The sequence below is a fragment of the Adiantum capillus-veneris genome, chromosome 22, assembly GCF_014529385.1.
Source record: "Adiantum capillus-veneris isolate H3 chromosome 22, ASM1452938v2, whole genome shotgun sequence".
In the NCBI taxonomy this organism is placed as follows: domain Eukaryota; kingdom Viridiplantae; phylum Streptophyta; class Polypodiopsida; order Polypodiales; family Pteridaceae; genus Adiantum; species Adiantum capillus-veneris.
This window is the reverse complement of record NC_140952.1, coordinates 1746765-1768731: the sequence shown is the minus strand read 5'-3', so window position 1 is coordinate 1768731 and position 21967 is coordinate 1746765. Positions and strand designations below refer to the sequence as shown.

Genomic DNA, 21967 nt, shown 5'->3' with positions numbered 1-21967 from the left:
TACTATTACTCAAAGAAAAATCCTATTGTTTTATGTCTCCTTAATAAGTTAAATCAAGAATGTTTGCATGATAGTTTCATAAAATGTAAGGCAACAAACAATTGGCTTGCTCATATGGACAAGTAAATATGCTATCGGAATGGTGGGCATTTAGATAAAATCCTCATGCAAAAGTGTCAAAGGCTTGTGGTAGCAATAGTTTTTTGGATGAATATTTCGACAGTTTTATGGACATCTTTTATGAAGCACTTGATGCTAAGAAAACAGGAAAAAATGTGATTTCAATTGAGTTTTTGAAAGTCAATCATGAGTATTGATGTGTTTGGTTCTTTTGGTAAATTCTAGGTGATGTTTAAGAAATTTTTTTCTTTTTTTTTGGGCACAAGCATCCCATTCACCTAATGCATCTATTTGCATCTACTATCTATATAATTTGAAAACACTTTTACTTAAAACATAGAAGACTAACTCCTAATTTCACTAGGTTATCGCTCGGGGTCACTCACACCTGCTCATGCTCACAAGCATAACCCTTATCACATAATGTCATCCAAGGACACGACTAACCCGCAGGTGTATGGAGGCAATCTCGTTAGCTTGTCAGGCTGAGACCGACCTACCCATACGCACTCTTGCAATGTATCTCAATCATTCTATCTCTACTCTCAACCCATCAAAACCCATGAGGCATACGTAACCCTAAACACGTGCTAAACATCTCAAAATTGGATGAAACTCTAGAGGCACTATCCCTTCACAAGGATACACCTACCCCAGAGTCCGTATGCACAAATCCTAACCCTGACACCCTTGGTCGCAATTGGGATAGAGTCACAGGCTGAAATTTAGAAGTGCGCAAATCCAATGTTTAAACATCTCAGAATTGCATGAAAGTCTAGAGGCACTATCCCTTCACTAGGTTACACCTACTCCAGAATCCGTATGCACAAATCCTAACCCTAACACCCTTGGTCACAATTGGGATAGAGTCACAATTGGGATAGAGTGGTCGCAATCGGGATAGAGTCACATGCTGAAATTTAGAAGTGCGCAAAACCAATGTTTATCTCATTGAGAAGCATTTTGGAGGCTATGCACATGGACTCAATGTACCATCATGTGGACATGTTACAATTCATCAAAGCAATTAGAGAGGGATAGCCTAGTCATCGTAATTGGAAGCTATGCAGCGTCGATGTTTGGAGTTTAGTTTTGATTGGTTGATTGCTAGTTGTCCGCTTAACTAAAAATGAATAGGTGTCAATCACTCTAATCTACTCATCATGGAGTGGGAGATGTATAGGTGTCGATCACTCTGATCACTCTGATCTACCCATCATATCATGATGAAGTGGGAGATGTATAGTTGTTTATCGCTCTAATCCTCATCACAGAAGATGATGTCTTTGATCCATCTTCAGAAAATACAAGAAGTTTAGAAACCACTTGCGTAGAGCACAATGCATGCATAATCTGTTGCAATTTGTCAACAATGAAGTTATTTTCATCCATCAACACATCCAACTTACTTGCAAAGTGACATATATGACAAGGAGAGTCTCGTCTTGAGAAATTTCTCCAAGGGCTTCAAGCATCTCTAATGGTGGTAGTCCTAAGTTGGTGTGTGCCACCATTCTCTCATAGCAATTTGTAGGTTTTTGATACCACTCTTGTTCATGATAATCTAGATTTCTCTTTTAATTTATCATTGCTATAGTAAAATCTAGCTTCTTGTGGGTGAGATCTTCCCCAGTGCTCCCCAATTTTGACAACCTATCATAGTGTTGGCTTTTTGGTGATGCTTGTAAACATTGGACAGGTGAGTTGCACATGGGAGAATTCCTTGGGGAAGAATGTGCCTCCTCAAGCTGCTCTATAGCTCTTACCTTCAAGATCATATAATCTCATAGTATCCTTTTGATTGAGGAGTGGACATAGGAGTGGTAACCTGTGAAGGTCAAAATTGCAACATTTTTTCTGCATTGCAAAGAGAAAAATGGGTTGTCTTTGTTCTGTGACACAACAAACCAATTCTTGAGGAAACACTAATCACATGCGTGTGACAAGTTCAAAAAGCTAAAATGGGCTAAACAAGCAAGACAAACCCAAGAAGAGCGAGAGCACATTCAAATATGTAATACACACTCAAATATACATTCAAATATGCCATAAATATGCTAGGGTTTCACACAAACGATTGAGCTAGGGTTTCACAAATGATTGAGCTAGGGCTTCACAAGCAATCGAACTAGGGCTTCATAGCAATTGAGCTAAGGCCTCAAAGAGTGATTGAGCTAGGGCTTCATAGCAATTGAGCTAGGGCTTCATAGAGTGATTGAGCTAGCATCAGAGCTATTCTCCCTTACCCCATGCAATATGTTAGCCTTGAAGTCATAAACGCCTAGAGAGTGGCTATGGTTTGCTAATGAAACACTGGCCTCTATAGCAAGCGATTTGGGAGTGCCGTGATGATGATCCCAAGTGCTTGTTTATTTTGAGCATTTAAGATTCCATTCGAAGCTTCTCTCAAATAGGATGGTGGTTTTACAACGTTCTCTTTCTGCATGGTGCTACACATCAACACTTTCTCAACAATAATGTCAAGAGATATCAATAACTTTGAAGCAATGGTTTGCAGGGTGGATGATCTCAAATATATCCAGTTTCTAAATTGAGCTCAAAAAGAGATTCCATATCCTGACATGTTGCTACTACCTGCATTAAACCGTGAACATGAACATGAAAATTGTAATTTGTGACCAAAAGAACATGCTACATGTGAAAACTATATAGTTCAAAAACTTGGTGAGTTTGATCAAAAGAACAAAAAGAACACGCTACATGTGAACACCCTACGAGGCTCAAAGATAAATAGGATTGTCATACATGATCTCCTATTGTTATACATTAGAAAGACTTGGATTGAGCCATCAACAGAACTGGGTCTAAGATGGCCTTCTACAAAGACCATCTCCTACTGATCACTCAAGATCAAGACAGAGGTGGAACTCACAATTCGGTAGTCGTAGATGACTCAGGACAGAGGTGGAGCTCACAATTCAATAGTAGTAGATGAATTTGGACCGAGGTGGAGCTCACAATTCAACAACAGCAATGGATCACGACAGATAACTGAGTTGGAGCTTGCAATCCAGTAGTAGGAGATGGATCCAGTAAGAGCCCAACACTTTGTTTTCAAATGGATTTTAGCAGGAGGATTGTGATATAGAAGGGTTGTAATACACTCCAGTCAGCCACAAACTTAGTTCCTTAGGAGTGGAGTAGAGATAGATAATGGTATTGGGAGCTCCTTCTGCAGCCTGACACTATGGTTTATCTGGCGAGCTTGCTGCTTTCGCATCTTTGAGGCTCGACTCGTCCACCAGCGGAGACTGTTCATGAAATTTGGTTGGATCTTATCTACACGGATAGGGGCCAATTTGAGAGACTCCAGGGTAGCTCCAACCGCATATGAGAGTGTTGCAAGGATTTCTTGCGACTTTGACACCCAGGGCCCAGCTTCATCATGGTTCATGGAGCACCTAGGTGGCAATTCTGTTCACGAGTGTGGTGGTTTTTCCCTCCCATCTCCTAATTTAGCAATCATTGGTGTGCTTGGTGATGCAATCAATGCATGAGCATGTACATCTCTAACATCCCAATGAGATTTCTCAATTGTAGGCAAAACAACTCTAGTAGCAGCAGACTTGCTAGAAGCTACAACATCCTCAATAGAGTCGATATCTATCTTATCCCCTCCTCGATTTTGAGAAGACGTATGATAGAGTTGGCCGGGGTTTCCTTGAGGGCACTATGCACTGAATGGGGTTTTCAGAGGCAGGGAGTAGGGGAGTTTCAGATCTCGACAAGTGTGTACACAGTCAAGTGTTGTTGGTAGGGGGAAGACGGGAACGCCTTATGCTCACATGGTTCCTTTCCTGTTTCTCTTCTATGCTGAGGCAATGAGTAGGCTCTAGGAGGTTGGCTTGAGTGGTCTACAGCTGCCTATTCAGGTAGTGGATCTTTTGGACGTTGAGTTTGTTGATGACTCATACATGTTTTTGGAGGGCCGGGAGGCCAACTTGCACAGGTGTGAGCAAGATCTTGAGGTGTTCTTTGTTGGGCATGGGAAGCACTGGTCAACTAGTGGAAGACAGTGTCTTTCTGGGTTGGTAGTGCTCCCATGCTCGATTGGTCGCCTGAAGAGGGCTTTATGTGGATTGCTCCAGGGATAGTAGTATGATACTTGGGCTGTCAGGTTGGTTTGGATCGTCTCCAAAGTAGCAGATTGATCTTATTCTCATCTCTATTAGGAGGAAACTGCTCCGTTGGAGCTCGCCACAACTTTCTCTTGCTGATAAGGTTGTGGTGGCCAACTAGGTGTTGTTGGCTACTATGTGGTACATCACATCTTGCTGGATTTTCTCGAGCTCTTGTATCATTGAGCTAGAGAGGTTGATCAGGAACTTCTTGTGGTCAAGAGAGACACGTAGTGGGCTCGGGCCAAGGTCTTGACTTTACCTTGCTCTCAAGGAGGGTTGGGGATCATTGACCCAGCACAGGCAGAGTAGAGCGCTCCTTGGGAAGCTTAGACACTATTTCTTTCTCTCTCTCTCTCTCTCTCTCTCTACACTTTCTGTCCTCTCTTACTCAACTCGAATACACAATCTGTCTTGAGAAAATAGCCTCTATGTTGTGTATAATTCAAAAATCAAAGTTCATTGTTTATATTGCATAGTTCATAGATTATTCAGGACAATGCATAGTTTATAAATCATACTCTATAGTGCATAATGCATAATTCATAAATCATTTACTAACTTGTAACGTGTGACTTGTAATTTGTAACTTCAAGCAACACAACCCCACTATCTCTTGTCCACAAAGATGCTATACTAAAACGATCTACATATACATCTACCTATGTATTTACCTATCTATCTATTAGCTAATGGTTCACATGGTTATTTTTAAAAGCATGCATCAATTCTAAAAATCATAACAAGGATAAACGTGGACCTCTTGGTTGTTCCTAGTCCTATGCAGCGCAAATTTGGTTCTTCTTGCTATTGTGCAAGATTATGCGCCTATTGGAACTAAGGTTGCGTGCCTATGTACTTGCATTATAAACATATTATAAATGTACAGTGCATGATTCATAAATTATTATCAATGTATAGTGTATAGTTTATAATTCATAATTCATAGTGCATAGTGCACTACTTATTATTGCTATTGTATAGTTTATCATATACATGTGAAACAGGCATGTATCAATGACAGCCCATAGCTCATTGCTAATAGTTCATACTTCAAAATTATATGGACAGCTAACAGTTTAGTATTGATAGTGTATAGTTCAAAAATCTACTTTCATTGCTTATATCGTGTAGTCCATAGGTCATTGCTGATAGTGCATAGTTTATAGTTTATAGGTCATCATGCATTGTGCATAGTTTATAACTCATAATTTATAGTCCATAGTTTGTAGTTTATGCAAAATGCAGAATGCAAAATTGTGTACAAAACACTAAGCATAAATGTCCAGCATTTCATAAACATTTGTAAACAAGGAAGAGGATAAACATGACATGAGCATAATCATGTATAGTATAGTAGCAAAAAATGTCAAGAAGAGAGTACTTATCTGCATTCTACTAAACTACAAAGTATGAATTATGAGCTATGAACTATGAAATGTATAATATGAACTATGATCTATGAGCTCTGTACTATGATTTGTAAGCTATGTACTATAAAATCAACTATGAACTATGTACTAACAAAGAGGTTATCACATACTATGAAATCAAGTGGACACTAAGACCTAAACCCTAAGCCATAAATCCTAAAACCCTAAATCCTAAAGCCCTAAACCCTAAGCCATAAACCCTAAACCCTAAATCCTAAAAGCTAAGCCCTAAACCCTAAACCCTAAACCCTAATACATAAACTCTAAACCCTAAGCCATAAACCTTAAACCTTAAACCCTAAACCCTAAAATCGTTAACTATGAACTAAGGGTGTGCAGAAGGGATGTGTGGAAATGTATCCACAAGCTGATTCCAAAATACGCCTCTCGCACTAGGAGCTCCTAGTTCATTGTTTAAATTGTATAGTTCATAAAGCATAATCCATAGTTCATAGTTTATAGTTTAGAGTTGATATTTCATAGTTTAGAGTTTATAGTTTATAGTTGATATTTCATAGTTCATAGTTCATAGTTTAGAGTTTATAGTTTATAGTTGATATTTCATGATTTCTAATTCATAATTTTTTGTACTATGCACTATTAGCAATGAGCGAATAGTGTATATTGATGACTTCATAAATCATAGTGTATATTTTATAGGTTATTCCTGATAGTGTATAATTCAGAAATCAAAGCTCATTGTTTATATTGCATAGTTCATAGCTCATTCAGGATAATGCATAGTTTATAAGTCATACTCTATAGTGCACAGTGCATAATTCATAAATCATTTAGTAACTTGTAATTTGTAACTTGAAGCAACACAACCCCACTATCTTCTGTCCGCAAAGATGCTATACTAAAACGATCTACATATACATCTATCTATGTATTTACCTATCTATCTATTAGCTAATGGTTAACATGGTTACTTTTAAAAGCATGCATCAGTTCCGAAAATTATAACAAGGATAAACGTGGACCTCTTGGTTGTTCCTAGTGCTATGCACCGCAAATTTAGTTCTTCTTGCTGCTATGCAAGATTATGTGCCTATTGGAACTAAGGTTGTGTGCCTATGTACTTGTATCATACACATATTATTAATGTACAGTGCATGATTCATAAATTATGATCAATGTATAGTGTATAGTTTATAATTCATAATTCATAGTGCATACTGCATTGCTTATTATTGCTATTGTATAGTTTATCATATACATGTGAAACATGCATGTATCAATGATAGTCCATAGCTCATTGATGATAGTTCATACTTCAAAATTATATGGACAGCTCACAACTTAGTATTGATAGTGTATAGCTCAAAAATCTAAGTTCATTTCTCATATTGTGTAGTCCATAGGTCATTGATGATAGTGCATAGTTTATAGTTTATAGGTCATCATGCATTGTGCATAGTTTGTAACTCATAATTTATAGTCCATAGTTTGTAGTTAATGCAAAATGCACAAGCAAAATTGTGTACAAAACACTAAGCATAAATGGCCAGCATTTCATAAACATTTGTAAACAAGGAAGAGGATAAACATGACATGAGCATAATCATGTATAATACACTAAGCAAAAAATGTTTACACATGCTGATTCCAAAATGCGCCTCTCGCACTAGCAGCTCCTAGTTGATTCTTTATATTGTATAGTTCATAAGGCATAATCCAAAGTTTGTAGTGTATACTTTATAGTTTATAGTCTATAGTTGATATTTCATGATTTCTAATTCATAATTTTTTGTACTATGCACTATTAGCAATGAGGGCATAGTGTATATTATAGATTATTCCTAATAGTGTATAATTCAAAAATCAAAGTTCATTGTTTATATTGCATAGTTCATAGCTCATTTAGGACAATGCATAGTTTATAAATCATACTCTATAGTGCACAATGCATAATTCATAAATCATTCAGTAACTTGTAACGTGTGACTTGTAATTTGTAACTTGAAGCAACATAACCCCACTATCTCCTGCCCACAAAGATGCTATACTAAAAAGATCTACATATATAATATACATCTATCTATGTATTTACCTATCTGTATATTAGCTAATGGTTAACATGCTTATTTTTAAAAGAATGCATCAGGTTTGAAAATGATAACAAGGATAAACATGGACCACTAGGTTGTTCCTAGTGCTATGCACCACAAATTTGGTTCTTCTTGCTGCTGTGCAAGATTATGTGCCTATTGGAACTAAGGTTGTGTGCCTATGTACTTGTATTATACACATATTATTAATGTACAATGCATGATTCATAAATTATTATCAATGTATAGTGTATAGTTTATAATTCATAATTCATAGTGCATAGTGCATTTGCTTATTAGTGCTATTGTATAGTTAGTCATATACATGTGAAACAGGCATGTATCAATGACAGTCCATAGCTCATTGATGACAGTTCATACTTCAAAATTATATGGACAGCTCACAGTTTAGTATTGATAGTGTATAGTTCAAAAATCAAAGTTCATTTCTCATATTGTGTAGTCCATAGGTCATTGATGATAGTGCATAGTTTATAATCTATAGGTCATCATGCATTGTGCATAGTTTGTAACTCATAATTCATAGTCTATCACACGTCCCCCTCAAAAGGCAACATCAATCCTACAATGACCTTAATTTAAAGATTGAGCTATTTTGGAAACGCTTCTTCATTACATGCTTGGACAAAGCACCAAAAATTTTATTAATAGTTTGGAAATCTTACATCTCCTTGGAAGCCAAAAAAACGCCTACAAGGAGATGAATTCTCATGCCAAGAGTTGAATATTTCATATGCTTTGGTGTATACTTCCATGTCACCACCATCCATCACAGCAACCAATAGCTTCTCACTTGGACTCTCCTCCAAAATCTCCTCCCGACCTTCATTCATGGTAGAGAAAAAATCGAACCAGTGAAGCTACCTAGGCAAAGGGTGAAGGTCAACAAGTACGCGCCAAAGTGATATAGAAAGTGATAAGGGGGGAGGGTTCCACGATGTGCAAAGTGCTTTGGTTAGGCACAGGGAAGGTGTCGTGACAAGCACGCCCAAACGAAGCGATAGGGGAGGGTTCCAGGATGTGCACCCTGCTCCGATCGCGTCGTGTAGGAGCTGTCTAGTGGAGCCAAGTAGAAGCCCGAACCACGTGATAGAGGCCCCACCCGAGGTTTGCAAACGGGTACTATCGTGTCCTGCGAGACGAAGGGACCTTGAGAGACCAAAGCGACGCATAGCACTAGTGGAGAGAAGTAAAATAAAGACAATTTCTTGCGTCGTGTGGGACAAGTAAAAGTATAACACCAATAAAAATCAAGATCAAGCTTTATATAAGGTGCAAAAAATTACCGTTATGGACACGTGTCAACCATGTAGACGTGCCATGGGGCATGCTTCCAACAATCATCGTACAGACGGTCGGCTGTATATAAAGCTCTCTCACGTGCTCATTTTTTACCTTCCCCCAAACCAAACATTCGCATCATGTCATACCTCCTAAACGACCCCCGCACATCCCCTTTCTGCAAGTCTTATCTCTTTTTTCCATTGATCCCCGCTACCCCTCCTCGCCCAATTCTTTTCACTTCCATATTGTTTCTTATTCCTAACCCGTACAACGCGATACAAGCAAGTGCTAGACAGTGGATGGCTAAGTTATCGCGTCATGCAGATGTCCTTCCTTGATTCATTGCCAAGATCAACAGCTTCACATACGACGCGACTCGAACATGTTCTATCATGTGGGTGACCCGGCTATCGCGTCGTGCAAGTGTCCATTGATTCATTGCCAAGGCTCAACAGCTTCACATACGACGTGATCCGGACCTGTTCTAGGATGTGGGTGACCCGGCTATCGCATCGTGCAGGTGTCCTTCTTTGATTCATTGCCAAGGTCAACAGCTTCACATACGACGCGATACGGACAGCTTGTAGATTGTGGGTGACCCAGCTATCGCATCGTGCGATGTTTTGTGACCCAAATGGCGAGGACGAAGCAGACTGCAAGAAAAGTCTACCAAGCCGCAAATGATCCTGAAAAAGATAATTTAGAGAAAGAAGATCCAGAGAAACACCACCTCCAAAACCTCTTCAGAGGCCCACTGCTAGAAAAAGGTTGAATTATCAAGTCAAATCTTTAAGAGAAATAAGAAAAGCACAAAAGCCTACTTTTCTACTGATTCCAAAGCTATCTTTCATGAGAGTTTTCAAAGAGATAACAGATAGACTTGTGAGCATAATGAATATCAAAACTTTTGTCTCAGTAAGGTGGAAATCTCAAGCTTTGATGTGCCTTGAGGAAGCTGCCGAGGATTTTCTCATAGACTTTATGAATGATAGCTACATTGCAGCTGCATTTGCTCACAGGGTCACACTTATGAGCAAAGATTTTGTGCTTGTGTCAAGGCTGAGGTACAAGTTTGATAAGGCTCTTGGGCTTATTCCTAGTGAGGATCTTAGAGCCTTCCAAATTTTAAATATCCCTCCTTCCAGGTAGCAAAAAGATTCAGGGGTTGTCATTGAGGATGTTACACATGAGTATGAGACAAGAAAGGCACAGGATATCAAAGGAGGCTGAGAGGGAGCAAGACATGATATCAAAGGATGCTATCCTTAAAGAGCAAGCAGAAAATTTAAGAGCATCCAACTCTCTTCTTTATGAAAAAGTTATAGGCCAAATGGTGGTGAATGTATCCTTGTTTGGAGATAATGAGGTGTACTTGGACATATTCCCTCAAGACACAAGTATTCTTGTAAACCCCAACATTGAGCTTGGTGGCACTGTGCTCTTTATATGTCTTAGGTATGTGTTGCTCCTTTGCTAATTATTAGTGCATGTGCAAGGCAGACACAAGGGCCTCATTGGGGGGGGTGTTTTCTTTTTCAGGTGTCTTATGAGGGATCTTCTAGAGGCTCTAGCTATGCAAATTTCCATACTTGACCCTCTTGTGACACAGTGCCTTTTTAACAAGCAAGGAAGCCTTTCAAGTTTTTTTTGAAGATTTTAACATACTGACCTGCAATTACATAATATACATATATCCCTATGTTGAAGGGTAAATCTTAACTCCTTACATGTTATTTTTAACATTTTGTGGTATTCCTAGCTAATTGTTATTTTTTGTAGAGGACATTGGAGTCTTATTATCTTCAATCTTTTGGAGAAAGATATTATATTTATGAATTCATTGTCAAGTATCCATGGGAGAAGTAAACTGTAAGTATGAAGTATGATCTATGCTTGATGGCCCATTGTTTTCTATTAGTAGATTTTTGATTCAATGTCTTCTTGCAGTGCTGCCAAACTTATTGTTGGTCACCTGAGTACCACAAATAAGGATTACAATATAGAAGGTTTCAAGTACTACAATCAAAAAGTGCCTTTACAAACAGATGCAACATCTTGTGGATGGAGGGTGCTTGCAATGCATGGAGATATTTTGAGTCAAGGTGCCGGATGACTACACTCACTGTAAGTGTGTGGATCATGTATTTATTTTGATTTCTTAACTATGTATGTATGTACTCATGTCCTTTAATTCCTTTTTCTATTTGTTTCAGTTGCATGACTATCCAGAGTCTTGGGTCACGTCGGTGAGAGAGAAGGTTGTTTCTATGGTTTTGGAAAGATCAATAAGTCCAAATGATCCAGAATCTCCTTTGCCACCAAAGAAAGGTAGATCCACCAAGGGTTTGGATGCAAAGAAAATGGACCAGAAGAAGAAAAGTCTTGCAAAGAAGATCCATACAAAGAAAAAGGATCACAAGAAGAAGAGTCCTACAAAGAAGAGCCATGCCAAGAAGAGTCCTGCCAAGGGGAAGAGTCACACCAAGAAGAAGATCCCTGCCAAGGGGAAGAGTCCCACGAAGAAGACTGCCAAGGGGAAGAGTCCCACCAAGAGAAGATCCCTGCAAAAAAAAGAGCAGATACAAAGGGCCATCCATTCCACTCACCATTGAAATTCAAGGTTCAAAAGCGTCGCATAGTTAAGAACAATAAGGGGGAGGCACCTAGCTCACCTTTCAAGCTACCATTCATGTTGCCAAAGGAGGTTTCCAAGTCACCCAAGCCAGCCACTCCTCAGGAGCCCAAAGCACCAACCCCTGCCAAGTCACCCGTGCCAAGCCCTGAGGAACCCAAAGCACCAACCCCTACCAAGTCACCCGTGCCAAGCCCTGAGGAGCCCAAGTCACCACCACCACCCACTCCTGAACTTTCACCCCCTTCTAAACACAAAAGAAAAGGGTCTTTGAGGATGCAGAATCCTCTCAGGCAAAAAGAAAAGTGGAGTTTCATGATTGATTACTCCACAAGAGCTATGTACACTTTCGTTCATTTTGTCCATATGAACATATATATACCCTTTAGTGATTCATAATTTTGTACTTCAAATACTTAATACCAACTATCGATTCTTAAACGTGTATCATGGTGTCATGTAAGTTTAAAACAACATAAATAATGATCACAATAAGGTAGAGAAAAGATAAATATATTTTCAAAATGATTACAATATTGAACTTGTTTTTTCAAGTCCTTGCAAGTGGCTCAAATACAACTCTTTTTGGGGGAAGGTATGTGATACAAGAGGTTGAATTCTCCATCCTTGTGCTCACCACAATTTCATGTACTTTGAATCTATACTCGGGAGATGTTTCATCAAGAAACTCAAGAGATTCTCTAACATCATGTAGTCTCCAATTTGTTGTTACTATCAGGCTTCTATACTCGGTGTGTGGATGGACTGTGACCTTTAGTTCAAACTCTGGAAAATTTTCCTCAGAGTCGAGAGGAACCCAGCTACCTAATTTGCTTCTCCATCTCCTATAGTCGTAGCCCAGAACTAATGATTGACGACATAGTTGATATGAGATAGACATAGATTTTGGGCTTACTCTACAACTAATATTATCACCAATATGGAAAGTTTCTTTGGTGCTCCATACGTCTCCAAGTACATTATCCAGTTCAGTCATAGAAAGTCTTCTATTAAGCCACATCGTCTTTGTCCTCTGCAAGTCCATTTTTTTGAAACATGCCACAAAGACATGTATAGGCAAGAACCATTGAGCTTTAATCCTTCTTGATATCCTACCCGGAGACATAGCTTTAAGGATGTCTTCTTTGATCTTGGATTTGAAGCTTGATATAGTACATGCATCAGGAGCTTCCCAGTCAAGTGAACTTATGGTGGGAATAGGTAACTGATGTAGTTCTCCATATGCACCTTCTTGTGATGGAACTTTTTATTCTGCAAAATAGACAAAAAAAACCATTGTTTTGTAAAAGGAAGGTAGCTTGTCAGCATACATAGCATCTGCAATCCCTTTATGCATTGCTTTGAACGTCCCACTTAGACTCTCCACATGCTGTCATTCCACAGTTGTTGAAGGAAATATATCTGGAATGGAATCAAAAAATGAGAAAAACAATGGGAGAATGAAAATTTCACTGTATCAAATAGAAGTTTTTTTTATACTTACAGTAAGAATGCAATGTGGGATGTTCTTCCCAGTGTAACACCATATCCTTGGCCATGTACACATGTGAACCTTAGCTAGCCAGCCATTGTCGATCACTTTGAAAGCAAGAACATGACCTTTCCAATGGTTTTTTACTTTATCACGTGTAGTTCTCTTCACTCTATGTACACCTTTGCATGAAGGAAGCATTGTTACCCAGTCATTCACACGAAAAGATATGAGCTTCCAAAGACCATCCTCTCTAACGTTATGAAAGTCACAAGAAGTTATGTTATGTGAAGGGCGATGTGCAAAAGACACCATGGAAACTCAGAGATTAGAGGAAGAAGAAAGAAAATATAGACGGAAAGACTTAAACCTCTCACAAAATAGAGAGAGAGCAAAAAAGGTACACGTTTGAAAAAACTAGGTGACTTGTCATTAATGCCCTTGTTTAGAGAGCCTTCTGACATAGATTTTGTATCTTTTGACAACGCTTTTGTGAAATATAAAATAGAATAAAAGATGAGACTTCATTACTTTGGACCACAAATTTAATGAGCTCTCTCATCGAAAGCACCCAAATATAGCAGTTTCAACCTTTTGATCAAGACATTTAGCGGTTCTCCGTCAAAATAGGACCACCAAAACCCAAAATAGAGGAGACAAGAGTGCCATACTTTTGTATACGTGTCAAATAACTATTGGACTATTCCTTAATCCTTAGATTAACAAACAACCCTTTTTGAGTCATTCTTGGCCCTAATGGTACTCTTCCTTGTTAGTGGAAGTGTATGCTTTGAGTTCAAGGGTAATACCACTGTGTACTCTTGCTAGTTGGTGCAAGTTTACGCTCTGAAGAATAGTTCAGGAGTAATGTCAGTGTATGTTTGACGAATAGTGCAAGTATAATTAGTACCCTGACATTATTCTTGCACCAACTTAGTATAACCTGACATTACACTTGCACCAACTACCACCTCGTATACCCTGAGATAATCCTCACACCACCTTGTTTTCTGCTCTGCCTCGGGATCTAAGATCAACCACTCCAAGACTAGTGTCAAACAAGGAGATGTCCCTCTCCCACAATGGCTTCTTGCTTCAAAGGTGAACCGTTCAGGCTGTTGGGTATCCCCATGCTATCGGCTTATGGGACCTTGATGCTCCCACAAACTTTGTTTCTTTTTGAGACATCGTGGTTGTTTGAAGCATATTGTCTATCACACGTCCCCCTCAAAAGGAAACAGCAATCCTACACTCACCTTAATTTAGAGATTGAGCTATTTTGGAAATGCTTCTTCATTGCATGCTTGGACAAAGCACCGAAAATTTTATTAATAGTTTGGAAATCTTACATCTCCTTGGAAGCCAAAAAAACGCCTACAAGGAGATGACTTCTCACTTTGGCATGAGGAAATTAAAAAACCTTGGAAAGAGTAGAATATTGTCAAGATATACTCTTGCTAGTTGGTGCAAGGTCAGTGTATACATTCTTGTACTAACTAGAATATTTTAGAATCACTCTTGCACCAACTACTATACCATGACCCTGTATTTGCACCAATTAAGATACCTTAACATGACACTCAACTAGTATACCTTTACATCATACTTACACCAGCTGTCAGGTATTATACGCTGACGTATACTTGCACCAACTACCATTGGTCTTCCACAAATCCTTTGTTGCTTAGGCCGCTTGCTCCACGACAAGATTCTCTTTCTCAAGGAGGGTGGTGCGAAGCCTCTCCGATGAAGGTGGTACATAAGAGGAGCCATATTCCCCTATTTTCGTAACCATGGTTCGAAATTATGGAGACCTATGCACACAAAATAGAGCATGTTGTGTTAGTATGGAGAGTCGAGAGTCGAGACCCCATAATGAATACAAAATGGGAGATTTCAATGTGCATATGCCAAGGGAAACTCACCACAAAGCATGGAAGGCAATGTGGTCGTGGAAGAAGAATGGGACAACCGACCTATCCACCTCTTCCTTCAATTTAGGATTCCAATTTTTGTTGAGGGTGCTTTGGCGATGCGCAACGGAAGAGGACGGTAAGGATGCATTTGTCTTGAATGCTTGAGAGGTGTCGTCAAGGTTGGCTTCTCTTTTCTCTCGTGGTGTCACCGTTGCGGAGAGATCAACGGCACCAAAACGGCCCCTCTTGGCCGCTTTCGCGACCTCATACACCGTGAGCTTCTCAAGAAGCTCCAACCTCTTCTCGGGAGATACTCAAGGGCAAAAACATGGGCTCACACTTTGTTTACACCACCCATTCTCTTGTACGGGCATAGCTTGCACATCCATGGTCTTGCACTGCCACCTTTACCACGCATATTAGAGTCGACTTCATCCCACCACGACCATGTTTGCAGGACAGGCCTCCTTCGAGAAGAGCCGGCTTGAGAAGTGGAGTTAGCCGGGGACGGCGGCCAGGGGGGACGAAGGGGAACGATCGAAAAATCATCGGACCGCGGGGTCGCGGCATGCTTGCCGAGAACCGGGGACGACGACTGGGGGGATGGCCGGGAACAGAGACGGGGATGACCGGACAAAAATTCAAATTTTGAAGAAAATGACCGTTTTCAACATTGGTACAGCCCGACTGTGTCGACCCATGGAGATGCAAGAAGTCCATGCATGGCGGTTTATAGGTAAGTGGCAGGTACATTGGGCAAGTATTAGATGGTGCTATGGGTCAGGTACATCGAGATGGAGCATTTGCTAGGGGAAACTTCAAAGGTTTCCCTCTATCATAGGCGGTAGAAGCAAAGGTTGATATCACAAGCTTGTAAGCGGGACAAGGACTGTTGGATGCAGGTACCATCAGGTTTCTGATATGGGATTTTGTGCGAGATGTCTGCACGACACTTTGCTGCCAGGATGTGCATGTCAAATGTGACACATAACAGGTCAAAGATAGCCGATCGAAGTCCTAAGTGGTGATGCCAGGGTGTATGCAGAACAGGAGCTAAAGCTGGGCGAGTTCAAAGCTTTTTGCAAGCTTGAAGGTCGATATTTGGCAACTCTCCAATTGGGTGACGTGTCCATCATACCACTCTTGGTGTGGTGCTTTTGGTCCGAGACCTATTATGCAAAGAACTGGGACCAATTGCCGGCCATGGACCGTGGACAATACAAGAGGACCTTTGTTTTACGGGCATCATGTGATGCGAGGTCGTCAACTGGGGTAGGAGGAGAAGTTTTCTTCGTCATGGTGAAGAATGTAAGCAAGCGAGCAATGCAAAAAGAGGTTGAGCAGAAGTTTTTTCTAATATAATCGACTCAAGATGACGGTTGCTGGCAAGGGGGCCAAGCCCAAAAGCTCCATTAATCAAAAAAAAAAAAAACATGTTGCAGGAATAGAAAGAGGCGGCATCTGTTGGCCCGCATGGAGGCCGTCATCACGAAGGGCTGAACATCTGTGAAGGAGGAAAAGCGGGCCACTTCGGGAGCTGCATGAGGTGAAGCCACCAGGCCTTGGGGAAGCGCCAAGGAGGACCAGGGGCAGTGGTGCATGAGGTGATGGTGCTACCGAGAGTTACAGGAAGCGGCCATGGGCTGCTAGAGATGTGGGCGTTGTTGCAGGAGGCCACCAAGGGACTGCAGGAAGGGGATCCATCGGTTGGAAAGCTGGAAAGCCGCCATGGGCTGCTGTAGGGTAGCTCGCTACGCAGAGGAAGAAGGAGGGGTGTTGGAAGCAGTTGGCCGCCTTGCTTGAGTGGACCCACCGAAGTTAGAGGGGCTGCATACGGCAAGGGCCGAGGTGGCTCGCCTCCGAGGTGCAGTAGAGAGAGGCTACGGTTGGAAGAGCCGCCAAGGGCAGGTCAGATCAGAGAAAATGGAGGGGCGCCAAAAGAGGTGCCGGGGTCGAGAGCAAAGGAAGAGCCGCTAGCGCAAGGACTTCAGGGGTGAAGGAGAGCGGCCAGGGGCCATCGACGAGAGGTCGCCATCAAGGTGCTGAGGCCGTGACTTACATGTGAAAGGGCTGCAGCCCATTAGTTCATTTGCTACGGTAGTGGCCGTGAAAGGACAAGATGGAAGATCGACAGAACATGCGAGGGATGCCACAAGCTAGGGGAAGGTGCTCCATGTGTGGATGAAGCCAAAACAATCCAAAAAAGTGTATATGACCGTCGCCATTATTGTGTCTAGCTATTTGTGATACAGAACGTATCTATGGTTATTTTTTTCATGGTTGGGCTATAATCACCTTGTCCTCTTTGTCTCGTGCATAGTGCCCATGGTAGCGGTGGCTCCGGGTCTTTTGTGTGGTTGTGTGTGCAAAGAGAGAGGGAGAGAGAGATTGATTGTGGTTGCAGATTGCGGTTGCGGCTTGCGAGGTCTCCCGGTGTGAGTGTCTTTACAGATACGGGTATATTGGTGTGTGCGTCAGTAAATGTGATTGTGTGTAGCCGAAGTTGCTCATAGGCGAGTCCATGATGTGAAGGTTGGCAGAATGTGTGCGTGCGTGTGTTTCTGTGTGGTTTGGGGTGGTGGGTATCCCCTGGGCTATAGAGAGGCAGTTAGCTTGTGTATCGGGTGTGTTCCCATTTCCCTCATCCCATCAGTGGTGCCCCCACTGAGGATCTACTGATTGCTCCTCGGGGAAGTGTTAAAGCCTGAAGATGATGCATGATATTGACTTTGTGCTTGCTGGAGAAGAAGAGGCTGCGGATTGGTTTTCCGATCGGGAGCTACACCTGTTGTTGCAGTTGAGAATTTGTGGACATGAAGCCAAATTGAAGACCCTACCATTGGTTCTACAAGGACAAGCCAAAGCCTGGTTTGAAGGACTGAAAGATTGCAGATCGCCAGTCATCGCTAAGCAAGATTCGGAAGCAGTTTCTTGAAGCTTTTCAGAAGCAGGTTTCTCCATCAGACTTGGGTGAGCAGTTGAGCAAGCTCAAGAAGGATGTAAGTGAAGATTTTGCTTTGTTTTTGGGTAAATTTGAGTCTATTTGGGAGAGACTAGCTACTGCTACATGTGTGCGAAATGGAGACCATTTCAAGCGAGAACAGTTTCTAGCCTGCTTGCATCCGCAAATCAAAGAGAAGGTCGAGTGCGGTGGTGCAGAGGACTATGCACAAATGGTTTGCTTGGCAAAGGCAAAGAGCAGGAAAGCAAAGAGGAAGCTGGAGATGGGCTTGTTGAAGCCAGCAGACTACGGATATAGCTTGACAATGGAGTTGCGTCATGCCATGAAGCCAAAGGGGAGTTCAAGAGTCAAAGAGGTAGCTGCTTTGCCATTGTAAGCCGTTTCGGTTCTTCATATCAATTTGTGCCTCGAATGTGGTGTGATGTTGTACAAGAGTGTTAGCCCGGCTAGCAAGGATGCGGTCTTGGTCGAAGCGTGTATGCATGAAGAGTCAAAGGAAGCTATGGATCCGAGCTCACAAGAAAATTTTGAAGCTATTGGCAAATCAATGGTCGAAGTTGTACAAGAAGAAGCTAGCCAGGGGGTTGGGCAACCTTGCCCTACTGATCGTGTTGAAGAGTGGTAGTGCCTTCCAGAAGGTGTTGGGTGATGTCGACCTATCCAAAAACGAGGTAATAGATCATGGCTTTCTCTTTTTCTTAGCAGATGATATGGTCGTAGGAGGAGTCCTTGAAGAAGAGGCAAAGGTAATCGAGCGATCCGAGTTGCTCTCGCATGAAGTGGTTAAAGATGAAGTGTCAAAGGCTATGGTGGACGAAGCTTGGCAAGGAGAGTCAGGTATGGAATGTATACTGTTTGAAGGATCTACAATAGAGGATAGTCTTGGCACACAGGTAGGTTGGGCTATACAAGAAGCACCAGTAGTGGAAGACAGGTTGCCAAAGGTGGGTGTTATGCTATTGATGGACATGCTTTTGAAAGCTGCTTTACAGGTAGTTTTGCATGATTTGCAAAGCTCTCGTGATGAGAAGTATGCTATTGAGAGCTCTCTAGCAGGTGAGAGACTAATGATGTATGGTGGAAATTCTTCACAGGTTGGTGTACACGCTTGTTTTCTGTATGAAGCCAGCGTATGGATATTGGTAGTTGAAGATCGGTGCTATGCCAAGCTGCACGAGAGGCTTGTTCTCGGGTGTACAGGTACAGAAATAAGGTTGATTATGCATGTACTATGGACGCATGGCTTTGCTCAATGCCATGTATTTGATCCGGGCGGAGTTTGCATCACAGTTAGGAGAGCCTATGGCTTTCCATTTGACCCAGGCGGGTGTTACAGCCAGTGAATCTCTCTCTATCTATCTACTGCTATTTATCTAGCTCATGTACATGTATCTATCAGTTTTCTTCTTAAGCACTCATCTAGTATCTAAATAATGCTATGGTTGAGCATAAATGCTCAACGAGGGATTGGGCAATGATGGTACAGCCTAACTGTGTCGACCCATGGAGATGCAAGAAGTCCATGCATGGCGGTTTACAGGTAAGTGGCACGTACATTGGGCAAGTATTAGATGGTGCTAGGGGCCAGGTACATCGAGATGGAGCATTTGCTAGGGGAAACTTCAAGGGTTTCCTTCTATCACACGCGCCAGAAGCAAAGGTTGATATCACAAGCTTGTGAGTGGGACAAGGAGTGTTCGATGCAGGTACCATTAGGTTTGTGATATGGGATTTTGTGCAGGATGTTTGCACGACACTTTGTTGCCAGGATGTGTATGCCAAATGTGACACATAATAGGTCAAAGATAGCCGATTGAAGTGCTAAGTGGTGATGCAAGGGTGTATGCAAAACAAGAGCTAAAGCTGGGCGACTTCAAAGCTTTTTGCAAGCTTGAAGGTTGATATTTGGTAACTCTCCAATTGGGTGACGTGTCCATCATACCACTCTCGGTGTGGTGCTTTTGGTCCGAGACCTATTATGCAAAGAACCGGGACCGATTGCCGGCCATGGACCGTGGACAATACAAGAGGAACTTTGTTTTACGGGCATCATGTGATGCGAGGGCGTCCATTGTGATAGGAGGAGAAATTTTCTTCCCCATGGTGAAGAATGTAAGCAAGCGAGCAATGCAAAAAGAGGTTGAGCAGAAGTTTTTTCTAATATAATCGACTCAAGACGACGGTTGCTGGCGTGTGCAAGGGGGCCAAGCCCAAAAGCTCTTTAAAGCCATTAATAATTAAAAAAAACACGTTGCAGGAATAGAAGAGGCGCCATCTGATGGCCCGCATGGGGAGGCAGGAGGCAGGCCGTGATCACGAAGGGCTAAAAATCTGTGAAGGAGGAAAAGCGGGCCACTTGGGGAGCTGCATGAGGTGAAGCCACCAAGCCTTGGGGAAGTGCCAAGGAGGACCAGGGGCAGTGGTGCATGAGGTGATGGTGCTACCGAGGGTTACAGGAAGCGGCCATGGCCTGTTAGAGAGGTGTGCGCTGTTGCAGGAGGCCACCAAGGGACTGCAGGAAGGGGATCCATCGGTTGGAAAGCTGGAAAGCCGCCATGGGCTGCTATGGGGTAGCTCGCGACGCAGAGGAAGACGGAGGGGTGTTGGAAGCAGTTGGCCACCTTGCTTGAGTGGACCCACCGAAGTTAGAGGGGCTGCATACGGCTAGGGCCAAGGTGGCTTGCCTCCGAGGTGCAGTAGAGAGAGGCTACGGTTGGAAGAGCCGCGAAGGGCAGGTCAGATCAGAGAAAATAGAGGGGTGCCAAAAGAGTTGCCGGGTCCGAGAGCAAAGGAAGGGCCGCTAGGGCAAGGACTTCAGGGGTGAAGGAGAGCGGCCACGGGCCATCGACGAGAGGTCACCATCAAGGTGCTGAGGCCGTGACTTACATGTGAAAGGGCTGCAGCCCATTAGTTCATTTGCTACGGTAGTGGCCATGAAAGGACAGGATGGAAGATCGACAGAACATGCGAGGGATGCCACAAGCTACGGGAAGGTGTTCCATGTGTGGATGAAGCCAAAACACTCCAAAAAAGTGTATATGACCGTCGCCATTATTGTGTCTAGCTATTGGTGATACAGAACGTATCTATGGTTATTTTTTTCATGGTTGGGCTATAATCACCTTGTTCTCTTTGTCTCGTGCATAGTGCCCGTGGTAGCGGTGGCTCCGGGTCTTTTGTGTGTGTGTTGAGAGAGAGAGGGGGAGAGAGATTGATTGTGGTTGCGGATTGAGTGTGGTTTTGTATGCGGTCGAGGCTTGCGAAGTCTCCCGGTGTGAGTGTGTTTAGAGATACGGGTATATTGGTGTGTGCATCAGTAAATGTGATTGTGTGTGGCCGAAGTTGCTCGTAGGCGAGTCCATGATGTGAAGGTTGGCAAAAAGTGTGCGTGTGTGTATGTTTCTGTGTGGTTTGGGGTGTGGGTATCCCCTGGGCTATACAGAGGCAGTTAGCTTGTGTATCAGGTGTGTTCCCATTTCCCCCATCCCAAAGTGATGCCTCTTGATACAGCTTGTTGACACATTGTGCTATACTTGTTTTCAGGCACCAAGAGTGCGCCTTGCCATGTATACATATAGGAGGATTCCTGGACAAAGGATGTAGTGCACACTCATCTTGGGCACAAAATTTTCATAAATTAAATATAACTTCTCATCAAAATAAGATTTTGCATAGATTTCAAGGTGTATGGATAGGAAAAAACTTATTATAGCAAGAAATTGAGCTTCATAACCTAGTTATGAGACTAGATTTTTGTTACAATCAATATACAAAAATCTTGAAAATGCTGACAAAGAGAAAAATTTTGGTCTTTCAAGGCCTCTTTCATTAACATGATGAGGTTATGGGACAAAATCTAAGGTGTATAATGTATCTATAGGTCAATACCCATCAACTAAGAATTTTTCAAGGATTCA

General features: G+C 42.1%; 1 protein-coding gene across 2 annotated transcripts; it reads left to right on the top strand.

Annotated features, from left to right (window-relative positions):
- Positions 1-16437: 16437 nt before the first annotated feature.
- On the top strand, positions 16438-21154 carry LOC147428838 (uncharacterized). Of its 2 annotated transcripts, XM_086495544.1 has the most exons (2): positions 16438-19042; positions 19145-21154. In XM_086495544.1, the coding sequence occupies exons 1-2, from the start codon at positions 18506-18508 to the stop codon at positions 19391-19393; spliced, it is 786 nt and encodes a 261-aa protein (XP_086351670.1). In that variant the 5' UTR covers positions 16438-18505; the 3' UTR covers positions 19394-21154. The 2 variants fall into 2 exon arrangements, with proteins under 2 accessions (XP_086351670.1, XP_086351669.1); XM_086495543.1 differs by having other exon boundaries at positions 16442-21154.
- Positions 21155-21967: the final 813 nt, after the last annotated feature.